This window comes from Rhineura floridana, chromosome 2 (assembly GCF_030035675.1).
Source record: "Rhineura floridana isolate rRhiFlo1 chromosome 2, rRhiFlo1.hap2, whole genome shotgun sequence".
NCBI lineage: Eukaryota > Metazoa > Chordata > Lepidosauria > Squamata > Rhineuridae > Rhineura > Rhineura floridana.
Genome location: NC_084481.1, coordinates 116,132,083 through 116,155,651, shown reverse-complemented (window position 1 = coordinate 116,155,651; position 23,569 = coordinate 116,132,083). Strand labels below are relative to the sequence as shown.

Sequence of the window (23,569 nt, the reverse complement as noted above, 5' to 3'; positions counted from 1 at the left end):
AACTTTGGAACATGGAATATACAGACATTGCTGGACAATACAGACAACGAACATCCTGAATGCAGGACTGCCATCATCGCAAGGGAGTTGAGACATTTTAATATTGACATAGTAGCACTCCAAGAAACTCGAACAGCAGGAGAAGGACAACTGAAGGAAGCAAAAGGAGGTTATACCTTCTTCTGGAAAGGACTGCCTGAACAAGAATGACAAATACATAGAGTAGGCTTTGCTATTAAAAATAATCTTGTGAAGATCTTGTCAGAAGTTCCTATTGTCATTAATGAACGACTGTCAACTCTCCGGTTAAAACTTGCCAAAAATCAGCAGGCAACTATTCTAAGTGCTTATGCACCAACATTAGATGCTGATGAAGACGTCAAGAAATTTTTTTATAACCAGTTGGACACCATCTTATCAGAGATACCTAAGGAGGATAAAATTATCCGGCGATTTCAATACAAGAGTTGGGCGTGATTTCAATTTATGGCCAGAAACCATTGGGAAAGAAGGAGTTGGCAATAGCAACCTGAATGGAATTCTACTTCTGACTAAATGTGCAGAGCACAATCTTATTATTACAAACACACTCTTTTGCTGAAAAATAAATGTAAAACATCATGGAAGAACCCTCGGTCAAAACACTGGCATCTCCTGGATTACATAATTGTCCGTGCCAGAGATCGTCATGATGTACTCCTCACTAAGGCCATGATGAGTGCTGATGACTGCTAGACAGATCACTGATTAATTTGATCCACTATGACCATTAATATTGTTCCTCAACTTAGGCTCCAAGGAAGAAAACCAAGGCGTAAAATGAACATCCATGCCCTTCAAGATCATATTAAGCGAGCCTGCTTTCAAACAACTCTCAAGAAACATCTACTGATGGAACTCCCTGAAAATGTCGAGGAACACTGGATTAAACATCCATTATTTCAGCATGTGAACAAACTATTGGATACCAGACTAAGAAACATCAGGATTAGTTTGATGAGAATGATTGAACATATCATCAACAAGGGCAGAAAGACATTAACTGTGCTGCTAAGAAAAAAAATCTATGCCAGTCCAAAAGCTGAGGTCCAAAGAAGAACTAGAGAACTTAAGAATGCCTGGTGGATAAAGAAAGCTCAAGAAATCCAGCACTTTGCAGATGCTCATGATGCACAGGGCTTTTTTAATGCCACAAAGGCCATCTATGGACCAACAAATTATGGTACAAATCTCTTGCGTTCAATGGATGGTACCAAACTTCTTAAAGATAAAGAGTCTATTGCACTGAGCTGGAAAGAGCATTACCACAGCCTCCTTAATTGTAACTTGTGAGGTCTTCTCACAAATTCCACAACAACAAACTAGAGACGAGCTTGCAGTATCCCCTAATTTGGATGAAGTCAGTAAAGCCATCAATCAAATGAAGAACAACAAAGCTAGCGGACCTGCTGAAGTCTTTAAAGAAGGTGGGCCTGAGCTTACACAACTTCATAAGCTCAGCAAAAAAATCTGGATGAGGGAGGAGATCCCGGAAGACTTTAGGGACACTATAATTATAACCCTTTTTAAGAAGGGTGATAGAACAGATTGTGGGAACTATCAAGGTATCTCTCTTCTTGCTACCACAGGTAACATCCTTGCAAGGATCCTTGCAAATCGCCTCCTACCGATCTCAGAGGATGTCCTCCCTGAATCTGAAAATGGTTTCTGCTCTTCCAGGGGGAAAGTGGACATGATCTTCAATGCACGACAGCTTCAAGAAAAATGCCAGAAGCAGAATCGACCTTTATATATGGTGTTTATTGATCTGACAAAGGCCTTTGATACTGTGAATTGAAACGCTCTCTGGACCATTCTTCTGAAAACTGGATGCCCTGATAAATTTGTGAATATTTGCACCTCCTTCATGACAACGACAATTTTGGATAACAATGGCTTTCAGAGCAATCCATTCAGAGACGGATCAGGCATAAAACAGGGATGTGTCATTGCTCCTACCTTATTTGCTATCTTCATTGCTATGATTCTACACCTTACTGAGGGGAATCTTCCTACTGGAAATCATATATCGAACAGATGGAAAGCTTTTTAATCTCAGTAGGCTGAAAACAAAAAGTAAGGTAATGTCAACCTCTGTCATAGAATTTCAATATGCTGATGATAATGTAGTCACACATTCAGAGAAAGATCTTAAAACTATCCTAAATGTCTTTGCAGAAGCATATGGAAAGCTTGGGCTCTCAATATTAAAAAAAAACAAAGTGCTTCATCAACAGGTGTGAAGTAGTCCCTCTGCAGCACCATCAATCCAGCTTAATGTTGTGACGCTGGAGAACGTTGATCACTTCCCCTATCTTGGCAGCCATCTCTCTGTAAAAGCTCACATTGACGCTGAAATTCAACATTGTATTGTTATGTTTTTGTTGTTTGACTTTGTTTTGTTTGTCTTTGTCTTTTGAAAAATTTGAATAAAAATTATTAAAAAAAAAAGAAATTCAACATTGTCTGAGCTCTGCGAGTGCCGCATTCTTGCGAATGAAGAGTAGAGTGTCTGAGGATCGGAATATTTGCAGGGTGACCAAAATGCTTATTTACAAAGCCATTGTACTACCAGCCTTACTGTATGCCTGTGAAACATGGACCATTTATAAACGCCACTCCCAACTTCTTGAAAGATTCCACTAATGCTGCCTCCGGAAAATTGTGCAAATTACTTGGGAAGACAGATGGACTAATGTTAGCGTTTTGGAAGAAGCAAAGACTACCAGTGTTGAAACAATGATCCTTCATCATCAACTTTGCTGGACTGGCCATGTTGTCTGAATGCCTGATCACCATCTTCCAAAGCAGCTAATTTACTCCCAACTTAAGGATGGAAAACGGAATATCAGTGGACAGCAAAAGAGGTTTAAAGATGTTCTTAAAGCAAATCTAAAAAAATGTAACATGAGCATCGAGAACTCGGAAGTCTTGGCCCATGAACGTCCCAAATGGAGGTCAGCTATTATCAAAGGTGCTATGGACTTTGAAGAAGCACGAATACAGAGTGAACGGGACAAACGAGCTAAGCGGAAGACACGTCAAACAAATCCTCATTGCGACCATCTTCCATCTGGAAACCTATGTACTCACTGTGGGAGGCTGTATGGATCCAGAAGTCAATCTTATTTGGCCATGAGTCTGGCAGAAAAATATATGAGCCCCCTGGGAAATGGCCTGTTTGTTGCTTTTGTCGACCTCAAATCTGCTTTTGATGCCATCTCAAGAGATAAACTTTGGGCCAAACTTTCTTGAACTAACATGGACAGGAGACTCCTCTACCTCATTTATCGCCTTCATCAAACCACATCCCTCTGAGTTTGTTGTGGTGCCGATGGGACTTTAACAACCCTATCTCCACCTCCAAAGGGGTCAGACAGGGCTGTATCCTAGCCCCTGTACTCTTTAACATCTTCTTAAATGATCTCAGTACATGTTGTCATTCTCCCGCCTTCCATTCCCCCAAGGTGGCCAATCAAAATTGTCCTCTGCTGTTATACACTGACGATGCCGCCCTCCTGTCTCTGTCCAAAATAGGACTGAAACGGCTTTTCCGTGCCTTTATGGCCTACTGTGCCACAAACTCTTTAACGATAAATTTCAATAAGACCAAAATCCTGGTTTTCTCCCAACGCCTTCCAGTGTCTGATTGGACAATCAACGGTCGGAAGATAGCCCAGGTCAGGCAATACAGATATCTGGGGGTCATGTTTCATTTATCTCTTTCCTGGTCAGCACATATATGTTCTGCAGTCCAAACTGCTCAGAATACATTAAAAGCCATTCTTCGTTTCTTTCATACCAGGGGTGGGCAGTATATACCTGCTGCCACCCAGGTTCTCAAGTTTAAAATCTTCCCTCAACTCCTCTGGGCCCCAAGTTTTAATCCCAAAGTTGAATCAATTTTATCAACCTTTCTAAGAACAATCTTCGGAATGCCCTGATGTGTCCTGGCTGCTGGCCTTCGCTTAGAGTCCGGCCTGCCATCACTTGAATCCCTCACCTGGTCCTTAACTTTCAGATATTGGGTAAAATTAGCCTATACAAGCCCCCCTTCAGGATATCTACACCTCCTTTGGCAAGACGTCTTTTCCAGCTCCTGGTCAAAAACACTTCTCGCTAAATTGGCCACGCTAGGCTTCTCAGTAGACTTTCTGTCCTCATTAGAGCCTGAAGCAGCCAAATGGACCATTGAGACCTGGATTAAAGACGTCTACCTCCAAAGCTCATTGTCAAATGCTGCTAAAACTTGCTCCCCAACCCATTCTGATTTAAGCTTCACATTCCCTAACCCTGCCCCTTATCTGGGAAATTTGACTATACCCAAATACCGCCAAGCCTTCTCTAGGGCCCGATTCAACTGTCTCCTCTCCTCACTTTTAGTAGGCTGGTACCAGGGCACACACCCCGAACTCCTCTTATGTCCCTGCAGGAATGCAGGCGTTGAGTCACTGTCCCATGTTTTCTTTGTTTGTTCCTTCTACAATGCTGAACGCTCTAGGTGTCTAAACCCCATTATAAAAAATTTGCCTGGCAGGCCCACAAATCGTTTACTGAAACATCTCCTGGCCGGTATCGACAAGTCAACAACCCTATCTGCTGCTAAGTTCATTTTCGCTGCCCAAACCATACGTAAGAAGATCTTTCTTAGTTAACAATGCTCTGTTTTAACTTCCATGAGCTTTGCCAGCTCTATTTTATAATCCATGGTTTTTACTACCTGTAAAATCAATTGTATATTGGGTCTATGACCACATAATAAAATTTGATTGATTGATTGACTTGGCCATGAGTGATCACCAATGAAATGAATGAATATAAAAATACTTTTCTACATTGTGGGGGTCTAATCTTTACTTATAAGTTCTCAAGCAGACCAGTCCTATTCAGGGGGAGGGAGAGATTCTGTGGCAGAGCAACTGCCACATCTACGGGCCAGTTGGCCCATTGCAGCAAGGGTGGGAAGTGAAGAGGAAGAATTTTTAATGGGGCTCCAATAGGAAGGAAATACCTTTGGGGTGAATTTTGTGGGCATGTTGGGGAAAATGGGGGCTTTGGATTCTGAGAATCCATGCCCTTCCCTAATGCTCCTCACAAAATGCCCTGTTTCCCCCACATCTCATACCAGCAGACCTCTTCACAGGCATTCTGGAGGTGGTGGTGGTTTCCAGCAGCATGTCATCCCACCTGCAGAAGTCCTTTTCCACTGGGAGAGCAGCTCTTATGCCACTTCCTAGGGCCCCTCAGTTTGCATTCAACTAGCTGTAGGATTAGAGCCTAAATGTGATAATCAAGGAGAGTCAATACTTTTTTATTTCATGAGTCAGTTTGTCCATTTGGACAATATTTCAAATTTTAACATGCCATTAAGGTTTAGTGGGGGAACTATCTTTTTTTAATGTCTGTCAATATTTAATCATTTAAAACAGTTTATATGCCATTTGTCCTCCCTAAGGGGATTAAAAACAGTAAACAACAGAAGTGTGTAAACAATTATAGTTTTCTGCTACAGATTCATATGGCTACTGATGCTGGAAAATATATCATTAAAAAGTAACTTCAGACAAGAGATACACATATATTCATATGCATTTCTCTTAGAGAACAGATGTAGCTTTAACTCTAAAACTGGCAGGTGTGGGCCTCGCCGTTCATGGATATAAAATCACCTGAACAAACTGCCATATAATCCATTCTAAGCTCTTTGCAGGAATGTAAAAAAACAAGCATTCTGTATGGAAAATAGGAATCACTCATAAACAGGAATATTTCTGACAAAGAACTATAATTTAAACCTAAGCCCCTACGACTACCATGCCATTTTAAATGCTCAGAACTCAACAGTGCTGGCACTGTGAACTTTTGCAAAGAACAAAATGACAAAAAATAATCTAAATTGTCCTTTTTGGAAAACCACTTCACCTTCATCCTCTTCATCCTCTTGGAAAAGAGCTTCTCGAGAATGCATTGTTGTTTGGATGTTCTTCCTGTCTAACACATGTTTTCGTTCAATTAAGGTCTCCTAATTGCAAGGGAAACAAGTGACACTGAGTGTACAGTTTTTAAAAAAGGTTCCTGACTCCAAATAATTATATTTTCAATCAATTTGCTATTAGAAATGGTGAGCCAAATGTGTCATAAATTGTAACTGTCATAAATTATTAATCCATTATGTATACATAACGGCTCTCAAAATAGGCACTCCATCTATCACTGGAAGCTGATGCAAACATAATGGTAGCTCAACCATTAACTAAGATTAAGATATCAGGATCACCTTTTCAAAAGCAGGGTTTGGAGCATCACAAATACATGTAACAACAGTCACTTTATACCTAGCTATGCAAAAGAAGGTGGGGGTAATTTACAAATGGGAAATAATGTACTGAGGAGAGAAACTGTGATCTCATTCCTGAGCCCCAGCTAATAGGGCTATGCACAGAAAAACATTTGCCTTGGAAACCCCCCTTGTGCCCCTCCCCAAAGCACTATGATTAGAAGTAAAAGTAGAGCCCTGATAGAATCATGAAAGCTAGAAGCTAGAGCTATGAGTCCCAGAACCACATCCCTTCATTTCCTGACCTCTGTCTCCATTTACTTTTTATTTATACCTTGGGGGTGGGTAAAATGCATTAAACTAGTAAAAACAACAGCAACACACACAACAATGCCTTAGAGGCTTTCCTGAAGCTCCAGAGCCTTAGAGCCAGTCCACTTTGTGTTGGACCACCTTATTCCTAGGCAGTCTGAATAAGACAGGAATGATTTGCCTTAGAGTCATGCCTTGTCCATGTTGAATGCACAGTCCTACCAGCTAATAACCAAACTGGAAAAATGTCTGCTTAAGCCCTAAGTGATCAGATTTGCAGTATATAAATATAAAAGAGTTTTTGCAACTGGTAATTGTCTGAATAAGGGTTGTAACACCTGATCATCCTACTTCTATATAATTTAATTTGTTGGTATTCAGTTTCCATATTACAGAATTTTAAATATCTTTTCCAATATATACATATTATGTTTATATTGGAAACACTGCAAATCAAACCTCCTTTATGCAGGCCTTGTGGAGGTGTCCTGAATAGGTGGGTGGAAGTGCCATTGCCAGCAGCCTGCAGAAAGCCTTGAAATGGGGCATTCCAGGGGTGGGGATTAAGTGAGCCAGCCCAGGATCTGCTGGATCCTGAGCTGGCTCCACTGTCATCACACAATGTCACTGGGCTCCAGGCTAGTGCAGCAACGCACCTACCTCTGCCTTCCGCTAAACCCAGTGTGAGCTGCAGGGTTGTGGATATGGTGGTGGCCCTGCATTCTGTTAAGCCCTGATAGTCACAGACCAGGATTTGGATTGCACCTTAAATCAGCCAACTCAATGGGGTTTTGTATGTAATGAATTTACTTTTATTTATGATTGGTTTAATTCTACATTTCTTATGCAAGAACATCTGCCTGCTAGAGCAGGCACACCCCTTTTCCAGGCTCTGGTAGACTCTTTTAGTGTGGGTTGGAGTAGGGTACATCATTACTACAGAGGCCTCCACTGTTCCCACTGAAACCCAGCTTGCATTCCTGTTGGCAGTAGATGGCATAAGGTCTCAAAACAGGCAAAGCTTGTGATGGAGCCGTTGGATTCAAAGCTGGTCCATTTGTCAGAGAAGGGTCTGATCTAGACCTTGTCCTGCACCAGCCTGGAGCTGGCACCAAAACAGTGACAAAATAATTGCCCACCCCACTCCTATCTTCCACCCTGGCTGGTACAAATAGCATGGCTTCGCATGCCGCAATGGATCCACCACTCTGTTCTTCCCCACTGAGCTCTGGACTGCTCTGCCATTCATTTTAACTTAATTTATTATTCAGTATTATTAAACTGTAAATGCTTCATGCAATGTAGATGTAAATAAAAATAAAACAGGCCTTTTCCAGGTCTTGGTCCTGTCGATTCATGAGTGTTTTCCAGTGTTCAAACAGCTCAGATTCTGATTTCTGAATATCTTTGAGTGTGCCTTCTCTTTGAATAGTTCCATCTTTCATTGCAATAATCTGGAACAATTTGAGTTGTAACTTTTCAAAAAGTCTGCTTTTTAAAAAAACACACATATTAACCCATATACACACTTTTAACTAGTATTTAACCAAAAATCTTCCAGATGAAGATAAAACTTGGAACATCTAAAACTGCAATGGTGGAAAATCCCAAACCCCAAATGGGTTCATTCTGAGGCATGGCCAATACTGCTACATAGCAGTGTGAAGCAACCTGGTTCAGGTGGCACCATGAAGGGGTGAATGGTGGAGCTCACGCTGGCAAGTATATCTGTAACAAGTCAATCATCGGATGAACTGTGCAAGTTATACAAAGTAACAAAGTAAACCCCCTTCATGTCTGAATCACTTTTAGAATCTGTATAGCCTGGTGTACACAAATGAAATTTAAACAAAACATATTCCTAAATTGCTTTATAGGGGTTTTAAATAAGAATGGTGATTTATTGAAAATTGGGGGGGGAGTTGCCTATATAGTTCACTCTGCTTCAGAGCTCTTATTAAAAAAAATATTGGTAGAAAACAGTATCTTATCTTGCTTTTCTTTTCTACTAGTAGAGTAGGTCCTGAGGACTTAGAGTCAAGTAGGCAACTAGTCACAGCAAGAAGCCCTTAAAATCTGTTTGTCTTCAGCAATCTAAAAAGGTGAGTTAAGCAGTTTGTTTTTTCGTCTTCAAAGTTGGTTGGATTTGGAGAAAGTGATGTTAAGATGCTTGCTGCTGCATTTATATTGTATTTCTTTTCCAATTTGTGATTTTTTTAAAAAAAAGCTGGAGGTGTTTTTTTTTTTACAAAGACACAAGGGTCCAGCTCTCTTTCCTCCACATAGCCTTACACTTCACATGACTTGTGAAAAACAGCTAAGCTATGTGAGAAAATTTATTATTCTAATAGGTGATATTGTTTGAAGTGAAGAATGCCAGTTACAGTGTTATCCTATTCTGTTTTAGATGTTTTAGTGCTTTAAGGGGAGCTGTCTTTCATATAGTGCTCAGTTAATGTCTTCTGAAAACCTGTGTCTTATCGACTACTTTTTTATGGACAAACCTAAATGTCACTGACAACAGTCCATTGTATCTCACTTAAAAACATATCTAGACTGCTGCAAATACAACCAGTGGCTAGTTGGTAGAACACCTTGGAAGTAAATGAGATGTCTTCCTTACAATAAATATAGAAGGGGAGATCCATTCCTTTCTCACATTCTGTTTCCACGTTTAACACAAACTGGTGGCCCTATAGATATTGTTGGACTTGAACTCCCATCAGCATCAGCCAACAAGACCAACTGTCAGGAATAATGAGAGTTTTTATTCAGCAACATCTGGAGGACCACAGGTCTCCCACCACCACCAAAGTGAAGTGTGAATTGGCTCAAAGACTTGCTGACACATTACCTATAATAGGGTTGTAAAGGGCTATGGCATTGCAAAGTCGCAAAATATAAATATTTAATCAGGGTTGTAGAGGTGTTGTTATGACAGCAGTACAGGCAGATGGAGAAATAAATATCCAAAGTCAAACATGCTTAAATCTCATTGATTTTAGGGAGAGAGTTAAGCATTTGCTTACAAATCTCTCACTGAAATTAAGTTGGTTCAACTCTGGCTAAATCATGCCTACACACTAGTACAAACATTTACAAGCATGTCGTGCATATTAACAAATCACTTTTTGTTTCTTTATTCAAATAAAGTTTCATTACCCAGTCAGCATGGGGCAGATATTGTAGTTTGTGGGTTACCAGAACAACAGTCTTCTTGTCATCTCTTAGCATATTCAGGATTCCTTCTTGCATGAGGTGATCACTCAAGTGAATATCCAGTGCAGAAAAAGGATCATCCTAATCAAGATAAAATATGTTCTCAGCTATTTCCCTTAGTAATGGTGTACCATTACTTTTGCAGGAAAAATAGGTTTCTTAATAGCATTTTTTTCCTTTGTGTCCTGCTAGGAAAAGAGGAACTTCCCAGTTGTAGGACTTGATTTTAGCGTAGTAACTCGCTTGAAAAAAATGTCCAAACAACTTTCTAACAATAACAAAACATTACAAAAAGATACACACACAGAGGATCCCATCATCTCCCTAGCTAAAGCCACTGTAGGGGACTGTGTCACTCCATGAAGCTACTTAATTTAATCTCAATAGAAGCAAGCCTATTGACTTCACTTCCTGTTGATGAGAAGAACACTTTAAAGCAAGGGTGGCTAATCTGTGGTCCTTCATAGATACTGCTGAACTACAAATCCCATCAGCCCCTGGGAGCATGGCCTATGGCAAGGGATAATGGGAGTTGTAGTTCAGCAACATTTGAAGGGTCACATGCTGCCACATGACCTATGATGGGGTTGCCAAGGACTATGGCAGTATAAAGTCACCCCTACTTTACAGCCACCCCTACTTTATAGCAGAGGAGGGAAATCTCCTGCCTGTAAGGCCATTTTGGGCAAATCACATCCACCCATCACTCATCTGACATGATCAGACATCAGAGGTGGAGATCTGCTACTTCCAGTCTGAGCAGTTTGGGGATATTCTGTGATGCAGCATTATCATTTCTAGCCCAGGTGGCCTTCATGGCTTGGAGTGCCTTTTATGAGCTTCAGCTGGTTCACCAATTACAATTATTCCTTGCCACCAAGATTTATGCTCTGACAACCCCCCAGCTCTCCAGGCACTCTTGGTTACACCAGTTGCTGGAAACTGCAGGATAGGAAAGTGTTCCTGCTTGTGGGCTTCCCAGAATCATCTGGTTGGCCCCTGTGACAACAGGATGCTGGACTAGATGGGCCATTAGCCTGATCCAGCAGGCTCTTCTTATGTCTGAACACACAGATTATTGAGATCTATTTAAATATGGATTCAGGTCATGGTTTGGCATTGGAATAGCCTTGATTGCCTTGATGCTCTGCCTTTTATTTTGTAGTTTGGTTTTAAAAAAAACATTTATATGTTATGTGAATTGTTTTCACACTTTTGTACACTGCCCCTGGAACCTTCTGATGAAGGACAGTAAAGAAATATTTTAAAATTAAAAAATAATAAATAAATAGATAAATCTTATGCGTTACAGAGTTTTTTTAAATCAGAGCTGTTTCTCTTCCTTAACTATAATTAAGAATGCAATCTAAACACTCACCCTTGGGGCTTTGCAGAGTGGAAGAGCCACCAGCACATCCACAATGGAAGATGGGAGAGGGCAGGATGATCAAGCTGACTACTGGGTGGAGGTAGCAGTGAGATAGGCCCAGGATCTAGTAGATCCCACGCTGGCTGAGCACCACTCTTGGAATGCCCCATTTTGGTGCTTTCCACTGGTCCTTGTCAGCAGGGATACCACCTGTGGGCCTCCAACTCAACTGCATGTTCAGTGGCTGGCTGAATCAACTGTGAGAGCTGAGTGGAGTGTAAGGTGGGGGGGTTGGATTGCTTGCTCTGTAAGTGCATTTTTAATAGATGCATATTGAATATGTGTACAGATATGTATCCCAAGGAAAGTCTAAAATAAGAGAAATAATCCATTTCATTAACTGAAATAAGAAAAAAGCAGAGCTACTTTATTTATAGAGAATCTTGAATAAAAAAAATTACAATGGTTTCAGACTGATTTGTTCTAGGCATAGGACCTTCCACACATACACTAAGCTTCCCTACTAGGAACAACTTCCTTATTCCATTTAATTATGTATTTGTGTGCACGGAACAGCTCCTACCATTAGAATGAAAATGAGGCTTCCTACATATTCAAAACAAAACAAAAATCACAGGGCAGTTTATATAGAGTATTTATTTTCAAAATTGTTCATAGCTTTTGAGCAAAATGTATTACCACTCCTCCCCTCTCTTACATCTCCCTACCATCCATTCTGGAGTCATTGTAATGCCCTTATTTCCTTGGTGTCACAGCTTGTACCTTGAGTGTTAATCAATGTAATATAAGCATTGTGCAGATGGATGGCCATATGGGGGCAGCACAGCAGAATTTTGCAAGCCTCAGCTTAGAGTGTGGATTTAGTTATAGTCAGCTTACCAGGAACAAAACATTTGTCTGTTGGTAAAGAGCTCTTGCCACACTGATCCGCTGGCGCTGACCTCCAGAAAGATTAATCCCCTAGAATAAAAGACAAAACAATTCAGATGGAAAAACTATACAATCAATTCTGAAGTAGCATTGGTCAGATTTTGCTTTAACAAAGCTTCATAGGGAGTTTACCAGGTTTACTTTAAAAGCAATACATTCTCTGAACAAGGCAAAGACAAAGAGATCAAATGCGATTAAACAAGACAGCCACTATCTTCATCCTCATTCTCAAAAATGTTTACCCAATTACTATTATATTAATAATGTATGAATCACTTTTAAATACAAGTGCTTATCATTCATTGTATTGCTGACCCTCAAAACATCTCCTGAAATTGATATTTATTCTCATTTTATAGGATGTGGAACTAAGTCTGCAACAGGGTGGGGAACTTGCGGCCCTCCAGTTATTGCTGAACTCCCATCATCCCTGACCATTGACCATGCTGGCTGGAGCAGATGGGAGTTTGAGCCCAACACTACCTGTGGGGTCAGAAGTGCCCCATCCCTAGTCTATGAAATAATGACTACACTAAGATTCTTAAGCAGGGATGGTGCATCTATGGCCCTCCAGATGTTTCTGGACTACAATTCTTATCATGCTTGACCATTGGTCATAATAGTTGGGACTGATGGGAGCTAGAGTCCAACAATATCTGGAGGCCACAGATTCCCCACCCCTGCTCTTAAGGATATGGCTAAGGGTATAATCAGTCTCACATGTCGAAATCCAGCACTTTATCCCACTGTATCTGACAACACTATCCCTGAAAACATACACTACAAGAGCTGAGATGTTTTCTCTGCATCAGAGGACCTTGTTTGGGCAGCTCAGCCTCAGTGCCTTGTATTCTTCCTGTCTTATCCCTAGTATTTCCAGGTCTATTCTCTGAATCTTGTCTGCTGCTTCTTAGCTATTCTTAGTTTTCTTGTGGTCTGTGACAGCTCACCTTACTGACTACTGTTTCATTCTTCAGCTAGATGGCTGAAACTCTCATGTGGGAGATCCAATAAAGCAATAATATCTGCTCTGCTTCCTGATCACCAGAAGCCCTGATTCTGTGTGAAGATGCTAGGGCAGAGCTTGGAAAAGTTACTTTTTTAAACTACAACTCCCATCAGCTCCAGCCAGCATGGTCACTGGATTGGGCTGATGGGAGTTGTAGTTCAAAAAAGTAACTTTTCCAAGGTCTGTGCTAGGCCACAGTATGACAATTGTCACTGGTATCTAAGCATAGGGTAAGCTTCTCCCCAAATTCAGCTTTGTCCCAAGCTGAAGCCCCATTATTTTCTCATTTAAAGCAACAGCTGCCATTTATTTCTATACTAAATATAGCCTGTCATATTAAGGAGCACCTTGCTAGCTCTTACTTAAATTGGAATATTGTAAAATATAATTCACTAATTCAATCTAGATGACTAAAATTGTTATTTCATTCAATAAATATATACCCCCTATATAGCATTTCAGTGATATTGGAAATATTGACTGCAGTTTGAAAGAAATGTTTTGTTAGATAAAATTGCAACACTGTTTACAAAGTTTTCAAATTAATGACCTGAAAGTGTATTTGCTTTACAAATTGGTCTTGTCAAATATTAATTAGAATTTTAAGAACACATGATAAGTTTAGATGCTTAATTTAAAAGCATCTTGTATATGGCCACTAACCCTCTCTCCAATCTGGGTTTGGTCTCCATGAGGAAGTATGTCAATATCAGGCTGAAGAGAGCAAGCATCAATTACTGCTTTGTACCTGTGGAAACAGAACTCATAATTGTCAATTCACCTAGAGACTGCCTCACAAGCACATTTTACTTGCTTTTAAGAGCAAGATCAATCAGCTGGAAAAGTCACATGCTGGAAAATGCGTGTTTGCTAAGCACTAATTGTTCTAATGGGAACTCTGTCTGTTCAAGGTAAATAAATGCCATTTTAGCTAATAATGCACTATACTATAGGTTGTTCAAAGGTTAAAAATAAATGAAGCATGCCCTGGTTTTGTTGTTGGGTTTGATATTCTGTGATCTGAGGAAGTTAACACACATCTACAAGATCAATAGCCATCTTAAGAGGCCAGTTAAGTGACTTGGATAGGTTTATTTGCAATTTTAAAATGGTTAGCACTGTAGGTCAGGTTGGACTGCTCAGACAAAGATTTGAAGTTATAACATATTTATGTGGTCTGTGTAAGGAGAAACTTATTCAGTTAGTTCTACTACTGTAAGAGTAGAACATTGTGTAGGATGTTACTGCAGCATATGAAATGAATTTGATTTGAAAAAAAAGTCTCTTGCACTAGTGGAACAGGAGCATTGTACTGGATGAATGAACGAACAAATGAATAACTATTATGCCATGACTGACAACAGAATACTGTTGTGGTTGTCAACACAATGTTTTGCTCGAGGAATGCTGCATTTTAAAGTAATTGGAAAGCTGGAGTACACACCTATTCTATTCTACAAACACATCCTATCTGAAGATGTGAAGATATCTGTAAATGAACATTCTATGTAAGATATTCTGTTTATTTCTGTAACATATCAGTTGGTAACAAAGTTTCACCCCATGTATTAAGAACACTGATACATTTTACATTTCAATATGTTTTAATTCAAAGCAATTTTAAATCAGATACTTAGGCTGTGAGCACACTAGTTGCCTACAACAAAGAGCTTCCACTGGCCACACCTGGAGGGGAAATGGGTTGTTTTGCCCATCAACTGAAAAATCTGTTTGAAGCCAAATTTTTTAAAAAATGATTTAAGCTGACCCCACCAGATTTTACAGTAAAATGGGGTGGGTTTTGACTAGCATTTGTGTCCCCATTTTCAGAAAAGAGAGGTGGAGGCGCACTGGAACTGGCAGAACAGTAAGAGTCTCTCTATGCTTAGAAGCAATTCCATCAGATTCAACAGAACTTACATTTCCAAATTATGATTGGGATGGCAGTGTTTAGATTAACACAAATATTGAGGCACCATGCAGAGGCTGCTGAAATTGTGAGCTGCAAACTAGAACTAGCTAGATTACATCATAGAGTTTCTGTGCCATGACAAGGACTATATAATGCTAGCAAAAAGTCTCCCCACCTTGAAGAATTCCATTGGACTAGATGATCTATCTATTCAAACATTAAATATAGTTTTATTCTGTTTGAAATGGCTATCGGTCAAAAAGTCTCCCCACACAATTGGGCCAAACCACTTGAAAATTAGCTTCGAATATTGAATCATCTGTGTGACACATCTGCCATGTGGTAATTTTTTCAGTGGCTTCCCTGTGGGTGTTGTAATGATCAGATTGTCACTCAGTCAAGAAGGTGTATTACACCTGCAGTCGATCCTGGACTTCTAAGGAAATTGTGATTTCTGTTCAATATGATTCAATGCTTCAAAACATTACAGTTCAAAGACTACCTCTGTCATAACAATTCAATATTTGTACCATGTAACCACGAGAGGAGTATTGTCAACAACAATAAAAATGTTCACTCTAAGGTGGTAAGGGAGGCTTACTATTATTTGCGTTTACAAGGCATTTAAATATACTACCTTTGTGTATTGAAGGGGCTTTCAAAAGTGATATTCTCTTCTACAGTAGCATTTAGCAACCATGGTTTCTGGGAAGCATATGCCACTGATCCTCTTTTCCTGGAAGAAAAGAAGCCCACAGAAGGGCTCAATTTTATTTTACTTAAACAGACACTGAAATAATTCTTCATTAAAGTACTCATCAATGTCTTCTTTTAAAGATAAATTAATATTCAATATCTCTCCTAAAAAGGTACATTGACACAAGATATGTGTTACTAGTAAAACATTAGTGTACTCTTCTTACGTAAGGTTACAGTCAGGTTACTCTGCAACAGCTTTAGTTTCTGGTTTTAGTATTGCAAAAGGCAGCTAACCTTTGGTTTCCTTTGAACAAAGTTTTTTTTGGGTGGCAAAAGCTGTTGGTGGACCTAGAATCATTACATTGTCATAAATATTAAATATGAAGGATGACATAGCTGAAAAGGATTGACCTAACTGAAAGGATTTTATTGGACCCCAATGAGGTGAAAGCTTTCAGTTTATGCTGAATCATGATATACATATGTTTTTGGCTGGCATAAATGACTCTTTGTGACATGGTCTCATAGAGAATGGAAGAGACTCAGAGATTTAATTAAAAAGAAAGCAACATGAATGAGGCCAAATGTCTTTCTGACATGTGTTTCATAAAGCAAAGTGTTAACATCAGGGATGAGGAACCTATGGCCTTCCAAATGTTGTTGGACTCCAACTCCCATCAGCCTCAGTCAGCATGGCCAATGGTCAGGGATTATGGAACTATATTTATATTTCTCAATCTATTAAAAATGTTACTCTGATGATAAAGCCAATGTCCTTTTGGACAATACATATTTGTTTACAATGCATATTTGTTTCCTTGTCTCTTTGCTTGTTTTTCTCCCTATCTACATCTATGATGTTTTCACACTGAGAAGCCTAGGCCATTAGCCTCTAGCTTTAGAGAAAGAAATGCCAGCTAGCTCCTCTATAAACTAATTATCATCAATGAGCACTAAGTAGCGTCTGCCTTATCTCAGCAACAATGCAGAAAAAGTACTTCTAAGCATTATAAGACAACTTTGCAAGGCTCCGTGCAATACTGGATATTGCTGTTGTAACTACATTCCCTACCAATTAAACAACTGTAATCAGTGTTGGTTTTTTTAAATGAGATGCCAGCACTTGAAGCCTATTTTGTATACCTGAAGCCAGCAGAAAGCAGGATTGAACTTTACCTGCCCTTTGGCAGGTGGGACGGGGATTCAATCTTGCTCTGTTTGGGTGCTCAAGAAAGTCCCTGCAGGGAACTCAATCACACACCTGAAGCCTGCAGAAAGGACTGAAACCTCTGCTGATATCAGCTGATGGGCAAGGGAGTTCAGTCCTGCTTGCTATCTCCCCCCAAACTGTGTTCTGACTTTGACAGGAGGGCAAGGCCATCCACCTGTCAATTATTTATTATTTATTTATATCCCACTCTTCCTCCTAGTAGGAGCCCAGAGAGGCAAACAAAAACTCTAAAAACACTCTAAAATGTCATAAAAACAGACTTTAAAATATATTAAAACAAAACATATTTAAAATCATGTTAAAAATATTTTAATTTTTTTTAAAAAAACCTTTAAAATATCTTAAAAAGCATTTCCAACACAGACACAGACTGGGATAAGGTCTCTGCTTAAAAGGCTTGTAGAAAGAGGAAGGTCTTCAGTGGGTACTGAAAAGATAACAGAGATGCCACCTGTCTAATATTTAAGGGGAGGGAATTCCAAAGGGTAGGTGCCACTACACTAAAGGTCTGCTTCCTGTGTTGTGTGGAACAGATTTCCTGATAAGATGGTATCTGCAGGAAGCCCTCACCTGCAGAGCATAGTGATCAACTGGGTATAGAAAGGGTAAGATGATCTTTCAGGTATCCTGGTCCTTTGTACACCAAAGCCAGAACCTTGAACTTATCCTGGTAGCTAATAGGCAGTCAGTACAATTCTTTCAGCAGTGAGGTGACATGTTGACGATACTCTGACCCAGTGGGCAGTCGCGCTGTTGCATTTTGCAACTGCAGCTTCTGGACCAACCTCAAGGGCAGTCCCACATACAGCACATTACAGTAATCCAGCCTGGAGGTTATTTGCACATGGACAACGGTGGTCAGGCTATCCCAGTCCAGAAACAGCCGCAGGCGTCTTACCAGCTGAAGCTAGTAAAAGGCACTCCTAGCCACTGAGGTCACCTGGGCCTCTAGCAACAAAGATGGATCCAGGAGCACCCCCCAGACTACAAGCCTGCTCTTTCAGAGGAAGTATGACCGCATCCAAAGCAGGCAACTAACCAATTATCTGAACTCTGTGTCAAGAAAGCCTGGTTTCTAGAATAGTTCTGTGGCAAGGAATTGTGGGCGGAAATCTTTCCTGAATTAGGGCCTCTGAGAGGCCATGAAATAGTCAGTTCTCACAGCTGAACTTTTAATTAAGCAGTAAGCAAGAACACCTGCTTACCAGCCAGAGACTAGTACCTTCAAGGCCATAGGCCTAGGAAGGTTGGTGAGTGGTGACCGTTAGGCACGAAAGCTCCAGAAGATGTCATCATCAGAAAGCCCCCTGATTGGCTAATTAATTCCTTGCTGTTGCTGGGCATTTTCCTATAAGAATAGGACCAAGACATTAGGTATTTCTTCCCCAATGTTCTTTGGTGCTACCTGATGTTGGGGTTCCATCTTCCATCTGCTATCCAGGCTATATATCTCTGGGGAAATGCAGAACCATGATGTTACTCTGCTGGTTTACCAATCTTGTGTGAGTATAGATTAGGCTAGACAGCTTTGTTATTTTTTTGTTTGTGATTTGAACACTCTTTGTATTTTACCTAGACCTTGGGGGTGTTTGGTTTAAGGAACTATTTTACTGCCATACTTTGTGGACTTATATTTTATTCTAATAACGTTACCTCTTATTTATCAGTTTGTGTTCATTTCAGGGGGAACTTGGCTCTGAATCCGGGAACTTGGCTCTGAATCCAGCACCTTGGCCAATTAGCCACAGACTACAGTACATTTGAGTATTTTGCGTTCAGGCTCCAAGACAAGAGTGTATCTTTGGCTCTTGTCTTCTGGAATCCTTGGCAGGTCTATTTCTGGCACTTTGGGTTTTCCCTTGGCCCAGAGTGAGTGACCAGGTTTAAGAGGTGGTGGCAGTCTACCTACCTTGCAGGGTTGTTGTTGGTTTATTCAGCCCTGGTAAGGGTGGCATGGGTTGTGCCTGGCCAGGGTCAATTGCCCTGGGTTTGGGAATTGAGTCCTGGTGAGAGCTGGCAGCAGTTCTTGACACTCGGGAACCACCGACCCACAGTGCCTCCATCTTGCTAGCATTCAAACTCAGTGTACTGGTCCTCATCCAGCCCACCACTGAGTCCATGCACTGGTCCAAGGTTTGCACGGCCTCTTCCGATTCAGATGTTACAGAGAAATAGAGATGGGCATCATCAGCGTACTGCTGACACCTTGCCCCAAATCTTCGGATGACCACTCCCAAGGGTTTCATATAGATGTAAACAGCATCAGAGACAAGATGGTACCCTGCAGCACCCCACAACACAACTGCCAGGGGGCCGAAAGATAATCACCCAGTTATTTTCTGAAAATGACCCTGGAGACAGGATCGGAACCACTTTAAAGCAGTGCCTCCAATACTCATCTCACAAAGTTGGCTTAGAAGGATACAATGATCAATAGTATGAATAGCCGCTGAGAGATCAAGTAAGAATAACAGGGTCGCCTTCCTCCTGTCCTTCTACCAATAAAGGTTATCCATCAGGGAAACCAAGGCCAAATCAGTCGCATAACCAGGCCTGAACCCAGATTGGAATGGGTCAAGGTAATCTGTTTCATTCAAGTGTATTTGCAATTGCTGCACCACAACCCTCTCAATCACCTTCCCTAAAAGGGGGGTATTTGCGACTGGGTGGTAGTTGTCACAAGCCAATGGGTGCAGGGTGGGCTTTTTCAGGAGCAGTCAGATCACTGCCTCTTTCAGGATGGCTGCAACCACTCCCTCCTGCAACAACGCATTGACCACACCCTGGATCCACTCAGTTAAACCCCATTGGCAAACTTTAATAAGCCAAGAAGGGCAAGGGTCGAGAAAACATGTTGCTGTCTGCATTGTTGCAAGCACCTTGTCCACATCATCAGGCTGTATCAACTGAAACTGATCCCCAGAAGTTGCAGCAGACATTGCACTGGATATCTCACTGAGGACTACAGTAGATGTGGACGGGGCATTCATTTGCTACGGAGGCGAGCAACTTTACCCTCAAAGTGCCTTGCAAAGAATTCACAGTGGGCCTCCGAAGGGTCTAAAACTCCATTTCCTTGAGTTGATGTCAACAGACCTCTGACAATACAGAAAAGTTCTTCTGGATGGCTACTTGAGGATGGTATAGTGGCAGAGAAGTGGGCCTTCTTCACTGCCCTCACTGCCACAAAGTAGGCACGGTTATGATGTTTTACTTGTGCCCGATCAGCCTCACAGCATGTCCTTTGCCACTTGTGTTCTAGCCATCATCCAGCCTGTTTCATTGCCCTTAGTTCACTGGTGTACCAAGGTGTAAACCGGGCTCCATGATTACCTGATATCATTATGCTGTTGGATGATTGACAGTTGGGTGGTTATCAAAGTTGGCCCAGAGAGTGGGAGGAGCTAATGATCCTGTTCACCAGGTCAAAACACTTTCCCACTACCGCTCTAAAAAAAAAAAGTGCCAATACTCTGTACCAGAGCATACCATCAGAAAAAAAGCACTGATTGTAATTATTTATCTTGCATTCACTATTCTCCATAAGGTACAGCTCTTCAGCTAGCACAGTGGTTAGCAGCAACTCTAATAGTTGCATAATTTTTGATACTGTATTCATCTGCTATTCCATTAATACGTCTGATTAATAACAGGATTAGTTATCTTCTACACAACTCTGTCTAGAAAACTAACAGAAAAGTCCTTAATCTTTAGTGAAGCAAAATGAGAACATTTCGAAAACATCTAAAAGTTAATCCAGTTCATTTTCAAAATAGACTACCTGGTTTCAGTATCAACAGCTGTTTCTCTTTCTGGGCTGCAGAAAAGATAAAATATCAGTTTTATTGTATTTTAGCAAACACTTTAGAAAAGCCTGATTTCTAAAACTCAAGAGAAGACAATAAATGACCTTTAAATTGACAAGCCATGTGGTGCAATTCACTAACCATTGAAGCCAATGACAAATTTACAAGTGATTATTATCAGGTAGCTTTAAGAAGAGGTAGGATCTGCCCTGTCAGTAGGAAAAAGAGAGTGAGAGGCAAGCAGACAATATCATGCCCTGCTCAAGTTAGACAATCCTCTCCCACCCATAGGGCCAACTTTACATTTTAAATAATTTATTTATTTTAGTATTTTAAAATTGTAAACTGCCAGGTACTTGGCAGAAAGGCGGTTTATAAGTGCAGTAAATAAATAAATAGATAACGAAACAGAAAAATTAAAACAGTATTAACATTCATAATTTAATATTATATGACATTTACAATCAATATTTCAATCTTGTGAAGAATATGCTTCACTACAGCAGTATTAAATAGACATCAGACAATGTCTAAAAGGTATTTTCTGCTCTCTTTCACTCTTGTATAGCTTGTAAGCTGTGACATAACTCTGTTTCCACCCACTTTCACTTCCTATGCTGCTATGAATGGGATTTGACCTTTCTCCTCTAGTATCTAGGGTAACACAATCTTGTTGTGATAATAATCATATAAAATATTAGTTCACTCTGTTGTACAGGTACTTGTTTGGTATTGGTTAATATGAACAAAAGGATCTAGTTTTAATTGTACTTTTGGTATTCTCTCTATTCCCAGTTTTAAACATTTGCTTTAGAAAATTTGTAGCATCTTAAACACTATTATCAGTTAATAAATTTTCCAATGTACACCAGCGTATGCCACCATGTGTGACTATCTTGAAATTGTCTATTTTGTTGGATGTTCATTCACTGGTAAACCTAAACCACTACACTATAAGCCTTCATTTTCATAGAAACTAAACAAATATGTGATAATTCTGGGACAGTCAGAAGGGCTTCTTTAGATTATTGCAGTGATCTGGCTGGTGTACAATGGACAAGAAGGTCCTTCAAGTAACTAGGTTCTATGCCATTTATACACTAACAGTAGTAGCTTGAACTTAGCCTGAAAGCCAGTGCAGCTTAATACGTTGATGCTGAGCAGCTCCAGCCAATAGCTGGGCTGCAGCATTCTGCACTAGTTGCAATTTCCAACCCAACTTCAAGGGTAGCCCAACATACAAGCACATTGCAATAGCCAGTCTAGGGTTACCAAGGCCTGCAATCCTGTGGCCAAAGCATCACTGTCCAGAAAGGGCTTTAGCTAACATACCAGATGAAACTAGAAGAAAGCACTCCTAGCCATTGGGAACACCTGTGCTCCAGTGACAATGATAGATCTAAAAGTACCCTGAGTGTCCCCATAGCACAAGTGCCAGGGGGCCAACAGACAGCCAAAGCCACTCTCTGTGAATGGTTCTGTAGGCAGCAGAGGAAGCATTGGAGTACAGTGGGGTGTACACAACCTAATGCTAAGTCAACATTCCATCAGCACAAGGATTTTTCCTTGTGCAACAGAACATTTTCCCCATCTCCTCTCTCCTATGTGCACCCTAAATCTGTTCTGGGGTTCCCCCCATCCCTCTGAAGCAGATTTGGAGATGGCGCGCAACATGCACAGAGGAAGGAGAAAGGAGGGAAATCTCCTGGTGCTAGCCGGAGTACTACCAATTCCCATCCCACAAAGCTGGTGCAGGAGGATGGCATTGAAAACTGCTGAGAGGTTGAGAAACAGCAACAGGGCCAAACTCCCTCTCTGTTCCTCTCATGATAAAGGCCAGGATGATCAAAGCTGATTCAATCCCAAAACCAGGCTTGAAGCCAGACTGAAATGGGTCCAGATAATTGTTTGCTTGTGATCTTGCCCACATGTGTGCATGTATGTGTGGGGAATGGAAGCCTGCTGCCCTTCTGAAACACACAGTCTGAGGGTGGGAGAGAGGCGCAGCATTAACCAGACTAAAAGTGAACATAGCAACAGCCATTGTGTTGTGTTGTAGAGGCCCTTCAGTGGAGACACGTGGGCATCATAATTAGCTCCTCCACCCAAGAAGGCACCGGATCAGACTGATACTGGAAACTTAATGTTGGAAACTTAATGTCACAGCCCTCGCTTTCATTGATTCTTGGGGATTGTTGGGCCCAGTGTTGGTATTGGCTCCAAACAGTCCCTTATTGCAGCAGGTGCTGGTCTGGTGAGGTGTGCATCACCTCACATCTTCTGATGGCTCCTGCTCTGGGGAAATCATGCACTGCCACTCAGTCAAGTTTTTTCCTCTCCCTCTTTACTTTCCCTGTTGTTATGGAGCAAGATACTCTGATACAATGATTGCTTATTTATCTGGCAGGTCTGGATGCCTTTTTCCTTGTGCTGCCATGCCCAGCTGAAGAATCCCAAAGCAGGAGACCACAAAAGGAAACTCGGAGGGAATAAGCTGGGGAGAATGTATCTAAAGAGATAAGTATAGAAAAAGAAGCTGCCAAATGAAAGATACAGAGAGAAAAAGGATATAAAGGAAAAAGGCTATAGAAAAGAAGCAGAGAGCTGAGGCAATTGCTCTGACTTAGGCAAGCTGCAGGACAGAGAAAGGAAGAGTTTGGGAAGCTGGCTAATCTGTTCAACTTGGTCACATGTTCCTGCCTGCGCTAAGAAATTGAGTGGTTAACCCACTGGTGTCTGGGTGCC

General features: G+C 40.9%; 1 protein-coding gene across 4 annotated transcripts in view; it reads right to left on the bottom strand.

The window, feature by feature from the left end:
* ABCC8 (ATP binding cassette subfamily C member 8) overlaps positions 1-23,569 on the bottom strand; it is a 156,842-nt gene that overhangs the window by 39,505 nt on the left and 93,768 nt on the right. For all 4 annotated transcript variants that reach the window (XM_061610242.1, XM_061610243.1, XM_061610244.1 and 1 more), the window contains 7 exons: positions 20,800-20,835; positions 15,726-15,824; positions 13,840-13,924; positions 12,117-12,197; positions 9,791-9,928; positions 7,957-8,082; positions 5,962-6,061 (listed from right to left, as the gene is read on the bottom strand). In XM_061610242.1, coding sequence (XP_061466226.1) covers positions 5,962-6,061; positions 7,957-8,082; positions 9,791-9,928; positions 12,117-12,197; positions 13,840-13,924; positions 15,726-15,824; positions 20,800-20,835 — 665 coding nt within the window. The remainder of the gene's footprint in view (positions 1-5,961; positions 6,062-7,956; positions 8,083-9,790; positions 9,929-12,116; positions 12,198-13,839; positions 13,925-15,725; positions 15,825-20,799; positions 20,836-23,569) is intronic.